Source organism: Coffea eugenioides, chromosome 2, assembly GCF_003713205.1.
Source record: "Coffea eugenioides isolate CCC68of chromosome 2, Ceug_1.0, whole genome shotgun sequence".
Lineage (NCBI taxonomy): Eukaryota > Viridiplantae > Streptophyta > Magnoliopsida > Gentianales > Rubiaceae > Coffea > Coffea eugenioides.
The window spans coordinates 70,527,242-70,547,083 of NC_040036.1; the positions used below are offsets into that span (position 1 = coordinate 70,527,242).

At 38.2% G+C, this 19,842-nt stretch overlaps 2 protein-coding genes, 2 non-coding genes and 1 pseudogene across 5 annotated transcripts; 4 read left to right on the forward strand and 1 right to left on the reverse strand.

The window, feature by feature from the left end:
- The first annotated feature begins 7,827 nt into the window (after positions 1-7,827).
- LOC113764236 lies at positions 7,828-7,934 on the forward strand. The gene has a single exon (XR_003467520.1). It is a non-coding gene; the product is annotated as a small nucleolar RNA R71 (small nucleolar RNA).
- Positions 7,935-8,762: 828 nt separating this feature from the next.
- LOC113760152 lies at positions 8,763-9,624 on the forward strand (annotated as a pseudogene).
- A 500-nt stretch (positions 9,625-10,124) lies between these two features.
- LOC113761556 (mediator of RNA polymerase II transcription subunit 15a-like) lies at positions 10,125-15,971 on the forward strand. 2 transcript variants are annotated; one of them, XM_027304602.1, is made up of 5 exons: positions 10,125-10,346; positions 11,400-11,511; positions 11,678-11,798; positions 14,970-15,029; positions 15,756-15,971. In XM_027304602.1, exons 1-4 carry the CDS (start codon positions 10,162-10,164, stop codon positions 15,020-15,022), a joined length of 471 nt encoding a protein of 156 aa, XP_027160403.1. In that variant the 5' UTR covers positions 10,125-10,161; the 3' UTR covers positions 15,023-15,029; positions 15,756-15,971. The 2 variants fall into 2 exon arrangements, with proteins under 2 accessions (XP_027160403.1, XP_027160404.1); XM_027304603.1 differs by lacking the exon at positions 14,970-15,029.
- Positions 15,972-17,614: 1,643 nt separating this feature from the next.
- LOC113760153 lies at positions 17,615-18,762 on the reverse strand. Its single transcript, XM_027302722.1, has 4 exons — positions 18,385-18,762; positions 18,122-18,290; positions 17,833-18,014; positions 17,615-17,728 (listed from the first exon to the last, which is right to left on the reverse strand). Exons 1-4 carry the CDS (start codon positions 18,760-18,762, stop codon positions 17,615-17,617), a joined length of 843 nt encoding a protein of 280 aa, XP_027158523.1.
- Positions 18,763-19,364: 602 nt separating this feature from the next.
- On the forward strand, positions 19,365-19,470 carry LOC113764239. The gene has a single exon (XR_003467522.1). It is a non-coding gene; the product is annotated as a small nucleolar RNA R71 (small nucleolar RNA).
- The last annotated feature ends 372 nt before the right edge of the window (positions 19,471-19,842 follow it).

The window sequence follows — 19,842 nt, forward strand, 5'->3', positions numbered from 1 at the left end:
CTCGTAAGGTTCTAGAGAGTGGATTCTATTGGCCGACCCTCTTTAAGGATGCCTACTTATTTTGTAAGTCATGTGATAGGTGTCAACGAGTAGGTAATATTTCTCGTAGGGATCAAATGACCCAAACCCCAATGATTTTTGTTGAGATTTTTGACGTTTGGGGTATTGATTTTATGGGTCTTTTTCCTTCGTCTTATGGTTTTCTATATATATTGCTTGCCGTAGACTTTGTTTCGAAATAGGTGGAAGTAAAGCCCACCCGTACTAATAATTCCAAAGTGGTTGCAGAATTTGTCAAATCTAATATTTTTGTCCGCTTTGGGATGCCGCGAGCAATTGTAAGTGATAGGGGTGCCCATTTCTGCAACAAGACGATTGCTGCACTTTTCAGGAGGTACGGTGTCTTGCACAAAGTCTTCACTTCTTACCATCCTCAGACAAACGGTCAGGCAGAGGCATCAAATCGGGAGATCAAGTCGATTTTGGAGAAGATCGTTCGACCCAATAAGAAGGATTGGAGTATGAGACTTGAAGATGCCTTATGGGCATATAGAACGGCGTACAAGACGCCAATCGGCATGTCCCCTTATCGTTTGGTATTTGGGAAGCCATGTCACCTCCCCGTCGAGTTCGAGCATAGAGCATTTTGGGTGGTTAAGCAATGCAATATGGACATCGAAGAGGGCGGAATTCAAAGGAAGCTACAGTTACAAGAATTGGAGGAGATTCGCAATGAACTCTACAAGAATGTTGTGATTTATAAGGAGAAGAATAAGATATTTCATGACCAGCAGGTCTCTAGGAAGACGTTTGAATGTGGGCAAAAAGTTCTACTGTACCACTCGAAGTTGAAATTATTTCCAGGTAAGTTACGTTCTCATTGGATCGGTCCCTTTGTTGTAACTAATGTCTTTGATTATGGTGCAGTGGAGATCCAGAGTCTAAGGACGGAGAAGAAATTTGTGGTGAATGGTCATCGTCTCAAGCCATATTATGATGGGGCTGATTGAACGGGTGGAGACGATGCATTTAGAGGACCCGATTTGCTTGGTTTAAGCAAATTATGGGCTATGTCTAGCTAAATACATTAAAGAAAGGCGCTCTTTTGGGAGGCAACCCGAATATTGATTTTATTGTTTTTAGTTGTTTATTTTTTTCGTTTTGTCGTTTCTCCGTTGGGTAGTATCAATGCTAATATCTCCTCCACTGTGACCAGGAAGTGAAATCTTGGCGTGCCTACGCGGTGATTGCGTTTCCTGAGGTCAGAGGACGAAGACCAATCTTGGCGTGCCCACGCGGTGATTGTGTCTCCTGAGATCAGAGGACGAAGACCAATTTTGGCGTACCCACGCGGTGATTGTGTCTCCTGAGGACAGAGGATGTTTTGTAATCTTGGCATGCCCACGCGGTGTTAGACGACTCAAACCATGTTTTTGAAAAAAAAAATTATTAATTATTCAGTATTATTATTCTTATTACTATCATCAAAAGAAAAAGGAAAAGATTGTTTTCAAAAATATATAAAAAAAAAGTATAAAAAAATTAAAATAAAAAAATAATTTTCAAAGAAATTTTCTTTTTAAACCTTAAGTTTTTGTTTTCTTTTAAAAAATTCATAATTTTGAAATCCAAATTCGGAAAAATGAAGAAATAAGGTTTTGACAAAAAAAATTCTTTTTTCTTTTTTTTTTTTTCTCTTTCTTTCTTTTCTTTCTTTCTTCTTCTTCTTTCTTTCTTCCTTCTTCCCCGCTGCCCCTGTTTTCCCCTTTCCTTCTTTCCTTTCGCACGCCGCCGCCCACGCGCTCCATTGAGCTCAGCCCACGCAGCCCGCGCGCCGCCGCTCCACCAGCAGCTTCGCCTTCGCGGCCAAGGCGTGCCGCTCGTCTCTCTCCGCCGCTATCCAGACCGCCACCCCAGCTCCCTTTTCTCCTCTGCCTTGCGCGCTCAGCCAACCCCAAGCACCGCCCGTCTCTCGCCTCTCTGGAACTTGCAGTCGCGCGCAGCTCGCGGCCAACAACCCTAGCGCACGCCCTCGCGCGACACCAGCTGCGAGACGCCGCTAGCCCACGCTGCCGCCCCCTCGCACGTGGCCCTCTCCCTGAAGATCTCTACTTCCACTGAGCACCGGTGTTGCTCTCACACCACCCACGGCCACCTCCACCTGCGGTCACCTCATGCGCCACCAGTTCTGACCCATCGACGCCACGGCCTCCCTCCAGCCAGCTCCACCTCAGCACCTCTAAGCTCCACCGCCAGTCCACACAGCGCAAGCCACCTGTCAAATTTCTTTGACCGGTGGAGGTATTGAATTCTTCCCCAGATTTTGGACAGAGTTGGGTTTAATTGCTGCCATAATGGGGATATTTTCTGCTATTTATTGAATTGTTGGCAGTTTGACTAACTCTTTCCCTGTGCATTTACCAGTGGTACTGGCGATGATAGTTGTTTAACATTTGTTATTGCTGTGTTTTTGGTTGCCTAATTGTTGGAATTGTGACTACTGGGCATTCGTGATTGGGTCATTTCTGTCCAGTTGGAGACAGTTGTTGCTATTTTGGGTTCATTTGTGTCTAATTTGCAGTAACTTGAACCAAATTGTGGGTATTTTTTTTGTTAATTTGGGACTTATTGAAGTTGGTTGCCTCTAATTGCCTTGTCTGGGAGCGTTTTATCGTTTTGGTTTCCTTTATTCAGCTCTTTGGAGCAGTTGTTGCGATGTTGGGCCCCGTTGGTTCTGCAATTGGCTAGGCTTGGGTCACAAGTGCTTATTGATTAAATTTGCTGTGCCATTGGGGTACCTTTACGGCCTTTGGGTGCCTTAGGTGTGCATTTTATTGCTTGGTTTGGCCGTGTGATTTACTTCTTTTCTGCATGTGCACCAGTGGTACTGGTTGTGGTGTTTGGCTTATAATTTATTCATCTTATGTGCACCAGTGGTACTGGTTGTGTTGGTAATCTCGGACTGCTTTGTTTCTACATCTGACTGCATTGGGGCCACCAGTGGTTATTGCTTGCACTTGCTGTCTTGTTGGGGTAATTTTTATAGCCTGTGGGTGCTTGAATTGTGCTTTCTATTGATTGGGTCATCTACTAGCTACCATGGTCAAACCACGGTCTTCCTCTTCTAGGTCCAGGACCCCTCAGCCCCCTCCACCCCAGCACTCCATTCCCGCCTCTGACCCCTCACACGACCCTTCCTCCTCTGGGAGGAGGGCTCGTCTTGGGCGACAAAGGGGTGTCCATATCTCTGACCCTGCACATTTTGGGGGTCATTTGGACTTCACCAGGGCAGCCGACAAGCGGCGATATGCTGTGGCTTGTGAACGGCGGATTATCCCATGCCGTTATCGGGATGCCGCCACCTTGGGCCTCCTAAACATTCGAGTTGGTTTTGACGATTTGATTGAGGCCATTGGGTGGCTCCCCTATTCTCGTATTACTGACCTCCCAGCCTTTGTTGAGTTAGTTAGGGAGTTCTATGCCACATTTGAATTCGACCTCCCCACTGGTTACACAGTTTCTACCCTTGATGTCATTCGTTTCCGTTTAATGGGTTAGGAATTCCACCATTCCATAACTGACTTCAATCTAGCCCTAGGCTTTATTGATCCGGCCTATGCCGAGTCTCGGGAGTATGCCGAGAGTGCATGTGACTATGTTCAGCTATTTTTCTCCCGCTATCGCCATATTTGGGAGGAGATGTCCGTAGACAGGGATAACTATGACCCTCGTCTATCTAAGGGTTCCTATCTGAAGGACCCTGCGTCTCGCTATATCCACCGCTTTTTGGCTTATAGTTTCTCGGATAGGCGAGATAGTTCGGGCATTCTGTCTAAGCCCGAATTTTTCTTTATATGGTGTATGCATAAAAATATTAAGGTTAATCTTGGGTGCTGGCTTGCTTCTCAGTTCAAGTTAATTTTGCCTAAAAAGAAACGCCCCTTGATTCTTGGGTCATACATTACTCACTTGGCTATTAATTTGCATGTACTTGATATTTCTAACCATAATTTGCATATAGCCTGTCAAATGGAGCCCTTGGATATTCCATGTTTAGAGAAGATGGGCTTAGTTCGGGAGGGCGACGACGGTTGGGAGGTTGTTCCCCCGGGACCACTTTGCGCCCCCCATCGGTCATCTTTTGCCCGACCTACCGCTGATGGCAGCGATCCCGGCCCGTCTTCCTCCGCCCCGCACCATCCCACCCCAATGGCCGACGATTGGATCCAACTCCGGAACACCGTTGAGAGACTGGAGACTCGCGTGACTCACATTGGCATCAACTTGCATAACATGGCGCAAAATTTGGCTGCATTTATGCAACAGGCGGGAATTGCTCCTCAGTTCGCGCCCAATCCACCCCTGTTTTGACGACTACAGGGAAATACCGTTGCCCCTCTCCTTGCTTTTTGCTGTTACATTATCACATTGAGGGCAATGTGTGACTTAGGTGTGGGGGGGTCAATTTGGGTGCTAGATATTTCCAGCTTTCGGTTTTTGGGGTGTTTTTCCCATGTTTTTAGTTTAAGTGTTTTCTGTTTAGGTGTTGTTCCTTTATTCCTTTTGGGTGTTTTTCCCGTGCTGTTATCCTGGTGAATATGTTGGCAGCTCACTCTTTTATTGCTAGTTGTAGTTTATACTATGCGTTGAGTTTCGGTGGCAAGTAACAGCATGCTATCTTGGTGAAAATTTTGAGTTTAATGACTTGGTGCAGTTTATGGTTAACTTGTTTAGGCGATGCAAATATTTTGCTGGCACTGTTGTGTGGATTGGTCCCCTGTTGACCTTGGTCCTTCATGTGTAGGAGATGACGTGGGCCATGATCTTTAAGTATTTGTTATTTTGGTACGTTAGTGAGAATAACATTGGCTATACTCCGCTAGTGTCGTCACCCAGTAACCGGGAGTTTTCACCACAAGTGTCGACTCTCGCGTCAAAAAGTGACGATATCTATGAGTAAGTAGTCCTGAAACTATGAAAAGTTGAGTAGCTGGGCTCTTTCATCTAAAAATGTCAGAGTTCACGTCAAAAGGCTTGAATAGCTCGGGACTAAGCATTATTTATTCAATCCAAAAAAAAAAGGAAAAAAAAGAGAGAGAAAACAAAAAAAAATGGAAAATATGTGAGTTTATGATCATGTTGGCCCGCCGATCCTTGGTTCGCAATATTGGGACTTTGGTTGCCAGTTGACTTAATTGCTGACTATGCTAGTTAATATTTGGATTTCCTAGGCGAGTTAGCCATGAATTGGACGGGTCTATGAACTTAGGAGCTAACCGGGAGAAATATGACTCGACACTTAGCCACTAAATCTTGATTTTGGTATAAGTACAGCTGGTAATGATAATGTGAAAGCTAGCCATTGTTGAGTTGAGTTGTCCCCATGCCTGAGGGCAAACATGATTCAGGTGTGGGGGGAATTGATAGGGTATCATTTGTTAGTAATTTTATTATTAATTTTCCCTTTTATCCCTGCCAAATATTGTGTTAATTGTTGATATCGACTTATATTTGGTATCTGGACTTAATTTCAGGAATGAAACAGAAAACTACCACAAGGAGGGACTTTATGGAGAAAATGGAGACTTCTAAGGGATTCAATCCTTGGACCCTTGAATTGGTGGGAACCATAAAGCTAGTAAAAGGCATTAAGTCATTTGGGCTCTTCAAAGAAAGGGACGTACAAAGACTTTGAAACAAGAAGTAATTTGGAGGCTTTGTCCACATGTGTGGGGACCACCTAGATAGCTTTTAGTCATCTTTCTTTTGGTTCTTTAAAAGGGGGCAACAAACGTACAGAGGGGGGACGGCTTTAGTTTTAGCTTTTAGTTGAGTTTTAGTTTTTCTTTCTTTCTTTCCTGAGACTGGCCTCTGACACACGCCAGGTGTTCGACAATATTCCCCAACGGGAAAAACATCTTTTCTTCCTTGCTTCCTAGTAAAAACGCAATGTCTTTGCAATCAATTAATTCGTGTGGTGATTTAATTATGCAGCATGGCTAAGCCTTTCATCTAGTCAAGGGTCAACTCGACGGCGCAATCCCGAAAACCTGTGAGATCTAATTAGTTTTCGCGCGTTCCTTAATTTGTTAATATTTGCACGTTGTCTGCTTGAATTTTCATAGGATTATTTTATTAATTGGATGTCAAAAGCCCGATGTTCAACGTGATTTATTAATCTCGTGCCAATTTAGTCAATTAAATCCGTAATTGTTTGATTGATTAATATTAGTGGCAACTGGTGTGTTTACACATTAGGGAAACGTGCAATCTAATTTAAATAACCCTCGTAGCGTGTTATTGATTAGGGCTAGGTTTTTCTAGTTATTAATGCAATTGGAAAATTAATTCCTACGGTCGTACCTAAGAGTATTTTCTGGTTAGGGGTGATCAATGGTCGTACCTTGGTTATCAATAATTTAAGGAAAAATTGGTTGTTAGAGTTCATCGGCGACTATAACTAGCCTATTAATAAATTAAGTGAACCTCTCTTGCATCAATGATCGGATAAATGGACTGTGTCTGAGTAGTTGTATCCTTGGCTAGAATTTATTTATTCTTGATTTAATTCCTGCTATATTTGTGCTAGTTAATTATTTATTTTTAGTTGGATTGTTTAATTGTTTTTAGTTACATATCGGTGAAACCCCCCGCTTACCAATTGGAATTTAAAAGAGACAAATATCTCCAGTCCCTGAGGAGACGACCCTACTTGCCACTGTCTACTATTCAGTAATTTTTGTCAACTAATTAATTCTAGTATATCGGATTAAGCAAACTCTTCGGGAACAGGGTGAATCAAGTAACCCATTGCACACCTAGAGTCCCTGCTCCAGTACCTGGGATTAATTATTGACTGCTTTTGGTGGTAGTTAGGTTATTATTATTATTATTGCACAGGCTCGGCACCTGTCAAAAACCTCTTTTGTTGCTTGCTTTTCAAACCTCCATTTTCTCATTCAACTCAATTTACTTAACCTTTGATTGTGAATTTGATTCATCTAATGGCTCTAATTGCTTTCCACTTCTTATAGTCACAATACTTGCATTTTCCCTTAGATTCAAAATGAGTTGAGACCAAAAATTTCTAGAATTTTGAGCTCTCAATTCAGCTACAGATGTGGCCAATTAGTTTATTTGAGTCTTCAAACCTTGAATGCTTGCCTAGTTTGAACGTTGGAATTGTATTGTTTCATGCTTAAATTGCATCATTTCTTTCTTAAATTCTGCAGTTGAATTAGCTATAGTCTTCACCATATCCTCCAAAGACGAGCTTGCACTAGGAGCTAGATTATTCAAAATTCATGGCTAAATTGTTTGTTGATGCTGTGGTTGTGGGAGCCTGTATGAATCTTGAGTTTGTCGACCACTATAACTAAAATTGGGGTGATCTCTCCACCCCAAATTATAAGTATTTGAGTATGGATCGAATCTCCTTTGAGATGGACCTTGCATCCCCTAATTACTTGAACTTGCTCTAGCTTGTCCTCATGAAGTGTTAGACACATGTATGTAGGATGTGTTGCTGAAGAATAGACTCCACAAATCCTTGTCAATTGTGTATTCCCGACACCGAATTGATGGAACATTGATGCCAGTTTCAAAATTTGTCCTTGTAACTCTAAAGTACTAATTTCATTAACATGCCCTACTCGGTGGATTGCTCGACCTCCAAATTTTCAAGAATTTTCAGTGATATTAGAAATTAATATTCTAACCTCTTGCGGTGTCTTATCTACCAAAGTTCCACCACTTGTAGCATTAATTATATTCCTTTCCACTTCCAATAATCCTTCGTAGAAATACTGAATCAATATTTGTTTACTTATTTGATGGTAAGGGCAATTGTTACACAACTTTTTAAAATGCTTCCATTAATCATAGAGAGTTTTTCCATCAAATTGACGAATACCACAAATTTCGTTTCTTATATTTACTGTTCTTGATGTTGGAAAGTACTTCTGTAAGAACTGCTTCTTCATGGCATTCCAAGTGGTGATTGACTTGAAAGGTAAATCATACAACTAATCCTTTGTTGCATCTCTCAATGAAAAATGGAAACACCCTCAACTTCACTTGATCTTCAGACACTCCTTGAGGTCTGAAAATTGCACAAATTATGTGAAACTCCTTCAGGTGCTTATGAGGATCCTCTCCAAATAATCCATGGTAGGTAGGCAATAGCTGAATAAATCCAGACTTCAACTCAAATGTTGTATTAGCATCCAAAGGTGGATACTCAATACACAATGATTGATGATTAATATCGGGAGTTGATAATTCCTTCAGAGTCGGGTTAGCATTAGCCATTATTTCTTCTGTCTCACTGTTCCAATTGTTAATCTCTAATTCCACAACTATATGGATACCTGATGATGAATCCTTGGATAACTGAGATTGAATTATCTTTTGCTTCCTTTGCCTTTTCGCTGCCTTCTCTATTTTAGATCAAATTTCAAATCGCCTGAGTTAGAAGACTGGGTCATAAACCTGAAAAAACTGTAAATAACCAAAGTATTTAAATCAGCAACAAAATTTAACAAAAACTAACAAATAAAAAAAAGAATAAGACCATTCCCGAGCAACGGTGCCAAAATTTTAGGCACTTTTCATAAGTGTCAAAAATTATTTACTAAATTGCTAGAGCTATAGTATTGGGAGTCTAGATTGAACCCACAGGGAACAATGAAACTTTTTATTTTTCAAACTTGAATCAGTGAAATGTAGTGAAAGAAATAAAAGGAAACAAAATTAAGAAAGTAATGTTAAAAGTAAATAATATAATCAATAAATGAAAGTCAAGCCAAGAACATGAAGGGTTCTACGTTGATTGATCATTAACTCTTAAAGGTTTATCTCTTAATTAATCATTCGGCCTAAGTTACCTTGGACGTCTGTAGTAATTGACAAATTCTCTAAATTTAATAATTAGAATGACGTACTCTAGTTGTATTCATATTATCAAATATCTAGGTATTGACGCAATTTCAAATTAATTTGATAATAGTTTTAGAAACTAAGAATCAACTGAAATTGATGACAATCATCTAATTAACACTACAATTCCCCCTAAGGATTCATAAAAGGGGACAACCAATTACTAGCCTATTTGTCATATGAAATACTAAAACATAACAATTACGGATCATAATTAGTATTTTGGCATGAACATGATACATATAAAGAATAATTCATAACTTACTCTACTGAGTTCCCATTCTGTGTCCACTTGGTTAGTTGAGAAAAGAAGGGAGAATGTATCCAATGAAGCACTTGAGGCTGCTCTGTTGCTCTTTACATGAAGTTTTGTTTGTTTTTGGTCTTGTCACATTTTTTTGGCCGGAATTTCAGGGGATTCACCAAGTTTAGCAGCATAGACTATGTCAAATGGAAGCAAGAGAATCGTATTGCTCCAGATGGTGTTAATGCCAAGGTTTGTTGCTGTTATCTTTGTTTGATTTAGAGCTGTCTTTGGTTGTATTGCTATTCTTTGATTGTACTCTTGGCTTTTGGTTGTAAGGCTAGTGCTAACTTGGTTTTGTTCAAATCTTGCAGCTTCTTGGTTGCCACGGACCATTGGCTAACCGTCAATTTGGAAGAGCGTTTTTACAAGCAACTTTTTAGTTTACTTCATTAGCATTTTGTCTCTAGCACTGTTGGATCATGTACACCTATTGGATAGCATAACTTAGATAGTTCATAATAATTCCTCAACAATTCTTCAACATTGCAAAAGATAGCAGTAGTCGTTACTATAGCTTTGTGCAAGTAAATGGTCAGTGACTATTTTTCCTTATTTCACTAACATCCCCTCACTTTTTCTAATTTATTTTTGGTATTAGTTTTCATTATTTCACTAATATAACTTGCACACTTAACTCAGGGGCATTTATGTGAACAAATTTCCCTCTCTTTCCTGTAAACACTTTTTTATGTTCACTTTTGATATCATGGGCTGATTTTGTTACAAAATCCTAAACTTCAAGGGAGGTCAAGTAATTGTGGAAACCTCAGGGGCGATCAATGAAACTGCTAGAAACCTCAGGGAGGTTTCTGAAAATTGTCCCTAGATTTAATGCTCACGGGTAAATTTCTGAATTGTTTTATTGGGTTTCAAGGTTTTCGATTTATTTCTGTCGACCAATTGTGTTTGATCAGGCAATGGACAGCAACAGTTGGAGGGCGCCTCAAAGCCAGATAGCTCAGGGTCCGCCTCAAGGTGGTCAAATAGGCGGCAGTGGAGAAGTATCGGCTGTCCCAAATGCAGCTCCGCCGGCTACTATTGACAGCGGCGATTGGAGGACTCAACTCCAAGCTGATTATCGTCAAAGAATCGTAAATAAGATGTAACCCCTCGTTTTCTTTTTGCTTTGTCTCTTTACTTTGGATTATATATGTATGCAATTTTTTAAAAATTTTTTAGATTGATATCTGGTTTGGAAACTGGTAAAAAAAAATTTTTTCTGGACTTTCTTAAAGGCTCTTACCTGGGTTAAAACTGTGATTTTTCTTATTTAATGTAATACTAGAAAAATGTATTATTTGTTTAGTTGGTGTTGATAATTTTTTTTTCCAGTATGAATAATTAATTTCATTGGATGTGGGAGACTAATATGTTTGAGATTCTGGATGATTTTATGGTATTATTGGGAATGGAGTTGAGGAAGAATTGGAAGCTTCTTGGAGCTTCCAATGCTTCATGGCCTCTGTCTTATTCCAGAGGAAGTGTATTTTAATGCAATATGTCGTTTGGATAATGTGTTGTATGTGTGGAATTCTTATATTTGTTGCACGACTACATCTTTTACCGAGAATGTGTAGCTTTGAACTTATCTTTGCCAGAATTTTCCTCTTCTGATTTTTCAAATGCATGGATTCCGTTGAAGGACTCCTTGGTGAGATTAGAAAATACCGACTTGAGAGAGTTAATATGATGAAGAATGAAATCCTCGTGTCTTTGTGTTTCAAGTTATATACATGGAGTTGAAAAAAGTTTCAAGAATGAAATCCTCATGTCTTTGTGTTTCAAGACTAAGCTCTCTTCTGCCTTTCCTCCTTCACTTCTTCCACTTCTTGTTACACTTCCTCTTTTAATTCACACGCTACTTCTACAGTACTTTTATGCCTTTCCTGATGAACACAATTTTTTTTTGGGTAGCCATGATGCTGAAAACTGAAATTTAGAAGACTCTGCATTTAATATTGTTTCTAAACTCTTGTAGGTTTACTTGCTATTGGCTTTCCTTTATTGACTTTAAGATGTTTTTTTCCGAAGTTGATTTTGCATGGTAGTATGCAACTGTGGAGCTGGTTTATGATTTTGTTTCCTGTTGTTGACGTACTTCTGTAAGGTCGTAAGCAGCTTTTAGTTTAATGTTCAGATGTGCTCACATGTGCAGAATGGAGACTTTGAAGAGGCATCTGCCATTCGCTGGACAAGAGGGACTGCGAGAACTTAAGAAAATTGCTGTGAGGTTTGAGGAAAAGATTTATAGTGCAGCAACTAGCCAGGTAGCCATGCAATTCTGCGGCATGTCATGGTCTTAATGTATCACTTGCATCCTTTTTCCATTGATCCTGCACGGAATTTTGCTGTTGGTCCATTTTATTAAGTTACTCTTGTTTCTCGTTATTTGGTTATTAATTTTTTCTTCTGGACATGATTTATTTTTTGCAGTCAGATTATTTGAGAAAGATATCATTGAAGATGCTGACAATGGAAACTAATTCCCAAAATCCCATGGCTAATCCTCTACAAGCTAATGCTGCCAATGGAAGCAAAAATCCTCCAGACCAAGGTAATTGGATGGCATATTCACTTTCTTGGATTGTGGTATTGATCCCCTCAACTTTTTGATCTGTCATCTTTCTTTTTTGAATGTAATAGGAGTTGGTGCTGCTAATGTTCTCTGATATTTGCCTGTGCTGATGCCTTGTTACTTTTTGCTTCATGGCTAATCAGTAGCTTTCATGACCTATGATGTTTTTGTGCCATACTTAGATGAATTAATTATGAACCTTTGGATCCAGTGGCATTGTTGTTTCTACGAAGTTTAAAAGATGTTGTCTTCAGTGGGCAGGCATGGATATTTGTGAGGAACTGATGGAACTATATGAATAGGTATCTTACCTGTATTAACAAAACCCAACGTGCCATGCGGTCCAAGTGCATCTATGTTTTGGTCTTGCAAAAGGTTGCTAGCTTGACTAGCCATATAAAATTGTCATGTGGTCTATCAAAACAACAGTAAATGATTTCCAGAATTTCTCTCAGGCTTTAATCAGCTCACTTTGGAAAATAGGAAGACTTTTTTAGAGTTACGTTACATGGACTTGGGTGGTGTCTGGGTGCGGTTGCATGTTGAAGTGTCAGATTTCTGTGTTTGAAAATTACAGGATCCAGGGATATTTGCCCAATTTTGGGTACAGGTGTGTGGTTGCATCTCTTATACTCATTTACATAAGATATTTAAACACAAATCATTCTAAAATATCCAAAACTTGTTTAAAGTATATGCTAAGAAAAAGATCAATTAGATGTGCGATTAAATTGAAAGGAAACATAAGCAACAACATATTTAAGTAGGAGGGGATGAATTATTATTGAAAAGGGAAAAATTGCAGAAGCTTTGAGTTACTTATTCATTAATTAAAGTTGAAATAGTGGGGCAAAGTAGATACTGTTGTCAAACCCTATCTCTATCTTAGTCATTCTGTACTGCCGTCACATCAAAACAGAGCGCCTCTTTTCAATTTATCATAGCCTCTCTTACTCTCAGATGCCACGATTTCACATCGTCCTCCAACGAAAGAAGCCGCCCTTATGTCTGAAGTGAAAATACACCACGGGATGTGCGTATTTTTCTTTTGAAACTTGAGTGGCTTTGGCTTTCCCCTCTTTTCTCCTCCCTCCACAGAACCACCCTTCTTCCTCTTCCATTCTCTTCCCATCTCATGAGACTTCTTGCCCATCTATCCTCCTTGGCCATCAACATCGCATCACAACAGTTGACATACCCAAAAGCTTTTGACTGTGTCAGGTGCATATCCCGTCCTGCCCGGGGTGAATGAAGATTCCAGGTAACTAACACAATAGTATCTTAATTAGGAGTCTCCAGCCAAGCATGTTTAGCAGGAATTTTGGTATCATGCATTCAGTTGTTCCTTTTTTGTTTTTCATAGGCATTTTGGTAAGTTAGCTCTTTTTCCGTAGGATTTTATATTTTGTGTTTAGTACTTCAGCATCTTGTCTTAGAGTCAGATTGGGAAATCTTGTAAGATTTGACTCTAATTAATTGTATGATTGAAGGATATTATCCCATATGAGAAATAAGAGTTAAATCTAGTCAACATATTACTGACTCAACTTCATGTAAGCTCATCTGTTCTTTAGTGTCTTTTGAAGTTTATGAGATGCAATCTAGCTTTCTTATGATGCCAAATAGTTAGCAGTGGTACCTGGAGTTTCGTTATCAATATCTTCTTTTATCCAGAATACTGTTTTATCTGATGTCCACACAATCAATGTTTAATTGCTGTTTTTGCACATCCTGATCTTCAGAGAGTATTGCCAAAAATCCAGTGGCATACTGATCTCTCTCTCTCATATGATCTTATTGTCTTAATTGGATCTAAATGGGTGATTCAAAATCCACTCACTTTACACCCACTAATTAAGCTTGCTTGGATTTGTCAGTATCTTTCTAGGCCTGCCTTAATTTCTTGGTTGCTTTAATGGTTGAGTCATGATATTTATCCTTTTTCCTTATTTAATTTGGTGCATGTTGAGTTTCGTAGTGTATTATGCTAGTGTGACCAACTTGTAAAGTGTGTGTAATAAATTTGGTAGACAAGGAGTTTTGTGCAAAGGGGATTGTGTGACAAAAAGTGTTAATAGTTAATTGGAGGAGCACAAGATATGTTAGTGACTAGAGACAAAAGAGAGACACCGAGATAGGCATGAAACCTTGCTTCGCCAAGTGTTGACAATCTAATAAACCATTTGACCAAGAGAAGTCTTGTATTTATATTCCAATTTAGCACCAAAACCCTTCTTTTTTCTTCTTGTTGGCCGAAAATAGAGAGAGAAAAGGGAGAGAAAAAACACCTCAAGTTCTAGCTTGATTGTTGCTTGATTTGTGAGAACATCAATGAGAAATCCTAATCTACTCCATAGATCTTTGAAGCAAGTGCGGAAGGAAGCCTTTGGTGAAGTTTTTGAAGAAAGGAAGCTCTTGATTTGCTTTCCATCTTAGGGTTTGAGGTAAAAGTGCTAGGAACCATATCTTTCTTCTTTTATCTTGAAATTTATCCGATATATGTAGTGATAAAAGCTAAAAGGAGGATGTTTATGGAAGATTTCATGTTTTTGTCAAGTTTTATTGAAATTTCTAGTTTTGGTTCAAGATATATTTAGTTTAGTTTAGAACTTTATATATGTGAAATATTAATGGATTTGGTTGCCAAAAGATGTTTCATACACCTAATGAGATGTTATCTTGATTGATAGTGGTTTTGCCATGCAAATAGGGTTGAAACTTTGATGGTTAACTTGAGGAATTTGGGGCTATGTTGCTGCAAATTCTTTCTTGGTTGGTCAAGTGAAAGAGTGAGAGTTGCGGTGTAAGTTAAGGGTGATTTTGACCTACTTTTCTTGAGTTACTTGCAAACACCTTGATTTTCACATATAGTTGGTTTTGAGCTAAAGCAAAACGATTTAAGAGGCGGAAAATGTTGTTTGCCCTAAAAATGTTTTATAGTTGTAAGTGTCCAGTTTTAAACTCGAGATTTTTATCACTTTTCTTCAAAAAGTTGTCTACACTTAATATATTTTTGCTCCATATATGCTGTGCCTATGGTAGCGAGCTACACTTACGTAGTTTTTCCATTGATTTTCACAAGTACAAGGTGTGATTTTTGAATAGCTATGGTGGAAGTTTGATTTCTTGTTATATTTTATCTAATCACAGATTTTGAGAGTGGCCAGGAAGTAGAGTCTGAGCTTGTCATTGATAGACCTTAATTAGTTGGTGAGTGTACCAATTGCATGGTAAAACTTGCTACTTGCTTGAAATGCTCTTTTGATATGAATGAGCAATACTTGACATGAAATTGTGATTGAGTGAATGTTATTACTATGCTTTATTTATTTTGGTTAGGCGAGTGTGTACTTATCGCATTTGCCCTAACTGGACTAAACTGTTGTGCACTATTTGCAAATGAATTGATGTTCATGTGCATAACTTGAAAGTAACTGCCTGGGATCCCAAATCCCTAGGTTAGTTAGTTGAATCGAACCAGTAAGGACTTGGTCGAGGAGATTGACGAACCATGGATACTGTTTGTTGTTTATTTCACTGAATTCGATCCATTGGACTCAGTATACTCGAGTGCTACTTCTACTATTATTTTTGGAGTTCGAGCCCAGTAGGGGGTTGATCGGTGGATGGAGATGGGAGATAAGCAGTGCTCTACTAGATTTGTTACTATATTCCCATGGTTGACTGAGTGTCAACGGATCCTGTTCAAACTACTGTCGATCTAGTTCGCAAGAGCAAACTGTATCCTTATGCATGAAAATGTTAATTGCTTATCTGAATTGTTTATTTGAAATGTTAATGACTTATGTTGTGAATGTTTACTTTCTTCGCTTTAAGATTGTGATATATGTAACTGCCAACTTGCTATTTCATTTGCATGTTGTCTTGATATCTTGCTTGGTGATAACTCACTCCATTAGTTTGTTTTCTTTATAGGGGGCAAGAACATGGGCGTGTGAGTTGGAGAAGGTTGGCGCTTTGGTCTAGGTCCCTCGTCTTTTGTTCTAGTGTTCTCTTCTAGTTTTAGCGGTTTGACTTGAACTTGAATCTCTTATTATATTATGGGTCTGTATGGGAATTTGATGACCACGAATGTATATATCTAAATTTCGAATTTGCTATTGCTTTTATTATCGAGATTCTTGTATTGTATTGGGACTTGTACGTGAGACCTAGCGAGAGTTGGTGGATGGTCTGCCAAACATTAGGGTACGCCCTAAGGGAGAGGTGGGGTCGTCACATCTCTCGAAATCGCAAGTATTCAATTAAACTCTTTAAGAACTTTACCAATATAAATGCATAATATAAACTCTTAACATACTTTCTCGATTAGGCTAAATATGTTTATTTATCAAATGCACGCTTCTCAATTTGATATAAATCCAAAGATCATGTATATGGTGATCAAACACAAACACGTAACTAAATCAAGACAGATAAATCATAACAAAAGACAAGAAATTAAACTCAAAAAACTAATCAAAATTCCTTCATAAAAATGTTAATCTTAGAAATATATTTAGTTCAACATAATTCAAAAATTAAAACCATGAATTCAAGAGTTGCTACAAAGATTAGAAAAAAAAAGAGTAAGAAACCTCTTAATTGCTCATTCCAGTCCTCTCCTTGTGCACTCCTTGATTCTCTATGTTTGATCTTGATTTCTCAAAAATAAACTATCAAAAGATGTTAGAACTAAGTTAGGCTAATATTTTTCTGCTCCTTAAAAATGATCTAGAACACCCTTATTTATAGTTTCTTAAAGTAGTATCTCAAACGAGGTTGGATTAGGTTTATCGGAGTTGAAAAACAATATTTCTACGCATTTGGTCTTCACACCGGAGTTTCTCTGCTCCCAACATCTCCTAAATGAAGGGGCTCGATTACTCAATTTTTCACTATTTAAAAATCACATAATCATCACTATCACCACCTTGTGATGTGAAAGTTGAAATTTACTAAATAAAGACCCCCCGTTATTCGGCAACGACAACCAAGGGAGTATAGCTCAACTCAACAAAATAAGCATATAAGCACAAACAAATTAGAATACAAAATCCTGTTTCATATCTCAATAATATAGAGAATTAAGATTAATAATTAGTCCCAATCCACAAGAAAATTGTTAGAAAAACATTTACAATACCTAAAAAAGTTATCCAAAAATTGAAAAAGTTTCAAAATACCAAATATTCACCAAAATATTTTTTGAGACAATACTATTTGACTTAAACATATTCATAAATATAATGCTTTAACAATAATAATACTCGAAATATAAGCCATTGCCTATCGGAGAATCAACAAAAATTTGAAAAATTTTAACCAAAAATTCAAAAATCTCACTTCATCTATTTACCCCTAACTAACTCCCCCACATTTAAAACAACATTGTCCTCAATATTGGAGAAGAAAAAAAATAAAAAAAAAACTATAAGCATAAAGAGAGATGAAAGTAAAACTTCCCTGATAACATGAAGTACCAAAGATGAAGTGGAGTAAGAGGGAAATTGCCAGTTACCATCAAATAGTTAAACCCGTAGTGAAATCTTGCCAAAATAAAAGAATAAACACTATAAATAGGAGTTAAACACACCACCAAATAGGCCAAACTAGAAAGGAATAAAATTCTAATGAAACAAACACCACCACTAATCCCCAAAAATAAAGAAAATATTAAATAAAATTAAAAAAAAGTCGGGTTGCCTCCCGAGAAGTGCTAAGTTTAACGTTTTCGGCTAGATGGGGCAAATGCAATTATGACGGATGAAGTGGCTCAAATAATTTCATTCCATTTAGCGCATGCACATGGGATTTTTGATACCATTGATCCTTAAAAGATCGCTTTCGAACCGCTGAAGAGGAATATTTGGCCCGGGCATCAACTCCAAGTCTTTCTTTGTAACATACTTTTCACCAGTTAAATTGTCAATAGCATCAAGATACGAATAAGATTCATAAGAAGGGTAATTTAGGAGTTCAAAAATATTAAATTATTCTTTTTCTTACCTACCCTTAGAGTCAATTTTCCTTCTAATAAGTTTATATTAGCCCCTTCCATGGATAAAAATCCTCTAACAAGAATAATAGACATAGAAATATCTTCTTCCATTTCAAAAATAAGAAAATCTAAAGGAAAATAAAATTTATCGGCTTTAACCAACAGATCATCTACAATGCCAACAGGATGAGACACTGAATGATAAACCAGTTGTAGAATCACATGTGTAGGCATAAGGTTGGCAAACTTTAATTTCCTAAAAAAGGGTATAGGTATTAGATTAACACTGACCCAAGATTACATAAACATTTATCAACAAAAATATTTTCAAATTGACAAGACACAATAAAACTCCCTGGATCCGTTATCTTGACAGGAAGATGATTTTGAACCACCGTACTACACTCTTCAGTGAGTGACATCATTGCAAAGTCCTCCAACTTCTTAGTAGACACCACTCCGTTCAAGAACTTTGCATACACAGGTATATTAGCAAGAACTTTAGAAAATCACTTGAAATTTCTCGAGCATTTCCACCAAATTTTGATATTGCTCGTTAATTGCCTTTTTTTGTAGCCTTTGAGGGAAGGAGATGGGCGGCACATAAGGTTTCACTTTAGGCACCTTCATATGTTGATTATCTTCTAAACTCCTTCTACTAGAACCATTTCCCGCATCTCTAGCTCTTTCACTTTCATTAGCAATTCCACTCTCATCTTGCTTTTCATTTGGTTTAGCCTTAGACTTAATGATGGGATCACCCAATACTTTGCCTGAACAAAGAGTCACAACCATAGTAGTTTCCTTAAGGTTCACTTCAGTATTGCTGAGCAATTTACCTGGTTCCTTCTCAGCTACTGCCTTTGCTAGCTGATCAACTTGCCTCTTAAGATTTTGAATTGATGTTTGTTGAGATTGTACAAGATGATCAGTTTGATCCATCTTTTGGTCCACCTTTTGCATATATTGCTACATCAACTCTTTAGGGTTGGGCTTCTTTTCTTGAGTAGGTTGGGGAGGATATTGAGAGGTCGGCTGTTGATGTTGGAATCTAGTTGGTTCCAAAGAATTGACCCCTTGATTCTTCCAAGAAAGATTAGGATGGCTTCTCCATCTTTCACTATATGTATTGGAAAAAGGATTATTCTTTGGCTAAATTTCTGTCCACCACATGCTCCAATGAAATTGACATCTTCAATCAAGTTAAGAGGCTCTCTATTATAGTAATCAACAGCAGAATGCCCATACATAGGACAATAAGCACATGGTTTTGGAGATTGAGTTACCCAATGTAATAGCAATTGTATTTGATGACTCATCTCAGCAACCTGTGAATCCAAATCCCGTGGCATATTCATTTCATGTACTCCTACTCTTTTACCCTGGATTGCCTTTTGCTGAGAGTTACTAGAGAGTAGCTCATAAAGTCCAACCAATTCCTTTAGAATCTTATCCCTAATGTATCCTCAAGCTACAATATCTATCATATTCTGGGTTGTTAAGGTCAACCTATCATAAAAAATTGAGCTTGCGGTGCCAGAGAATATTGATGGTGAGGACATTAAGAGAGAAGTAGCTTAAAGTACTCCCATGCTTCATGAATTGGTTCACCTTCCATCTATGAAAATGTGCAATCTTGTTTGTTAAGTCAATGATCTTCTAAGATGAGTAGTATTTGGTCATAAAGATGTTATAAACATTTTTCCATGTCCTCAAAGATCCTTCAGGTAGATGAAGTAGCTAAGACTTTGCATGATCCTTGAGACAATAAGAGAAGCACCTCATTCTTCGATCGAATTCTAACACACAATTCAATGGAAAAGTTTGCACCATTGAATAAAATTTCCATACGAAAGAGAGTGAGTTTCATTAGCTAAGCCATGGAAACACGCTAAAATGTACTATTTTAAGCTCATAATTTCTTACTTCTTCACTTAGCTTGATACAGTGCAGGGACGCTGCAATAGCAGGACATTGAATGTCTCGAAGATGAAGTCCTATAGGTGGAGCCTATGGTGATAC

Bases quoted from the DNA above. Each gene is read 5' to 3' on its own strand.
- LOC113761556 (XM_027304602.1), top strand. From the start codon at position 10,162: ATGGACAGCAACAGTTGGAGGGCGCCTCAAAGCCAGATAGCTCAGGGT. The intron at 11,512-11,677 runs GTAGCCATGCAA...TATTTTTTGCAG, and splicing joins ATAGTGCAGCAACTAGCCAG to TCAGATTATTTGAGAAAGAT. The intron at 11,799-14,969 runs GTAATTGGATGG...ATCTAATCACAG, and splicing joins CAAAAATCCTCCAGACCAAG to ATTTTGAGAGTGGCCAGGAA.
- LOC113760153 (XM_027302722.1), bottom strand. From the start codon at position 18,762: ATGGATCAAACTGATCATCTTGTACAATCTCAACAAACATCAATTCAA. The intron at 18,291-18,384 runs GCAATTAACGAG...GTGTATGCAAAG, and splicing joins CTCAAAGGCTACAAAAAAAG to TTCTTGAACGGAGTGGTGTC. The intron at 18,015-18,121 runs GTAATCTTGGGT...TTTATCATTCAG, and splicing joins TTTTGTTGATAAATGTTTAT to TGTCTCATCCTGTTGGCATT.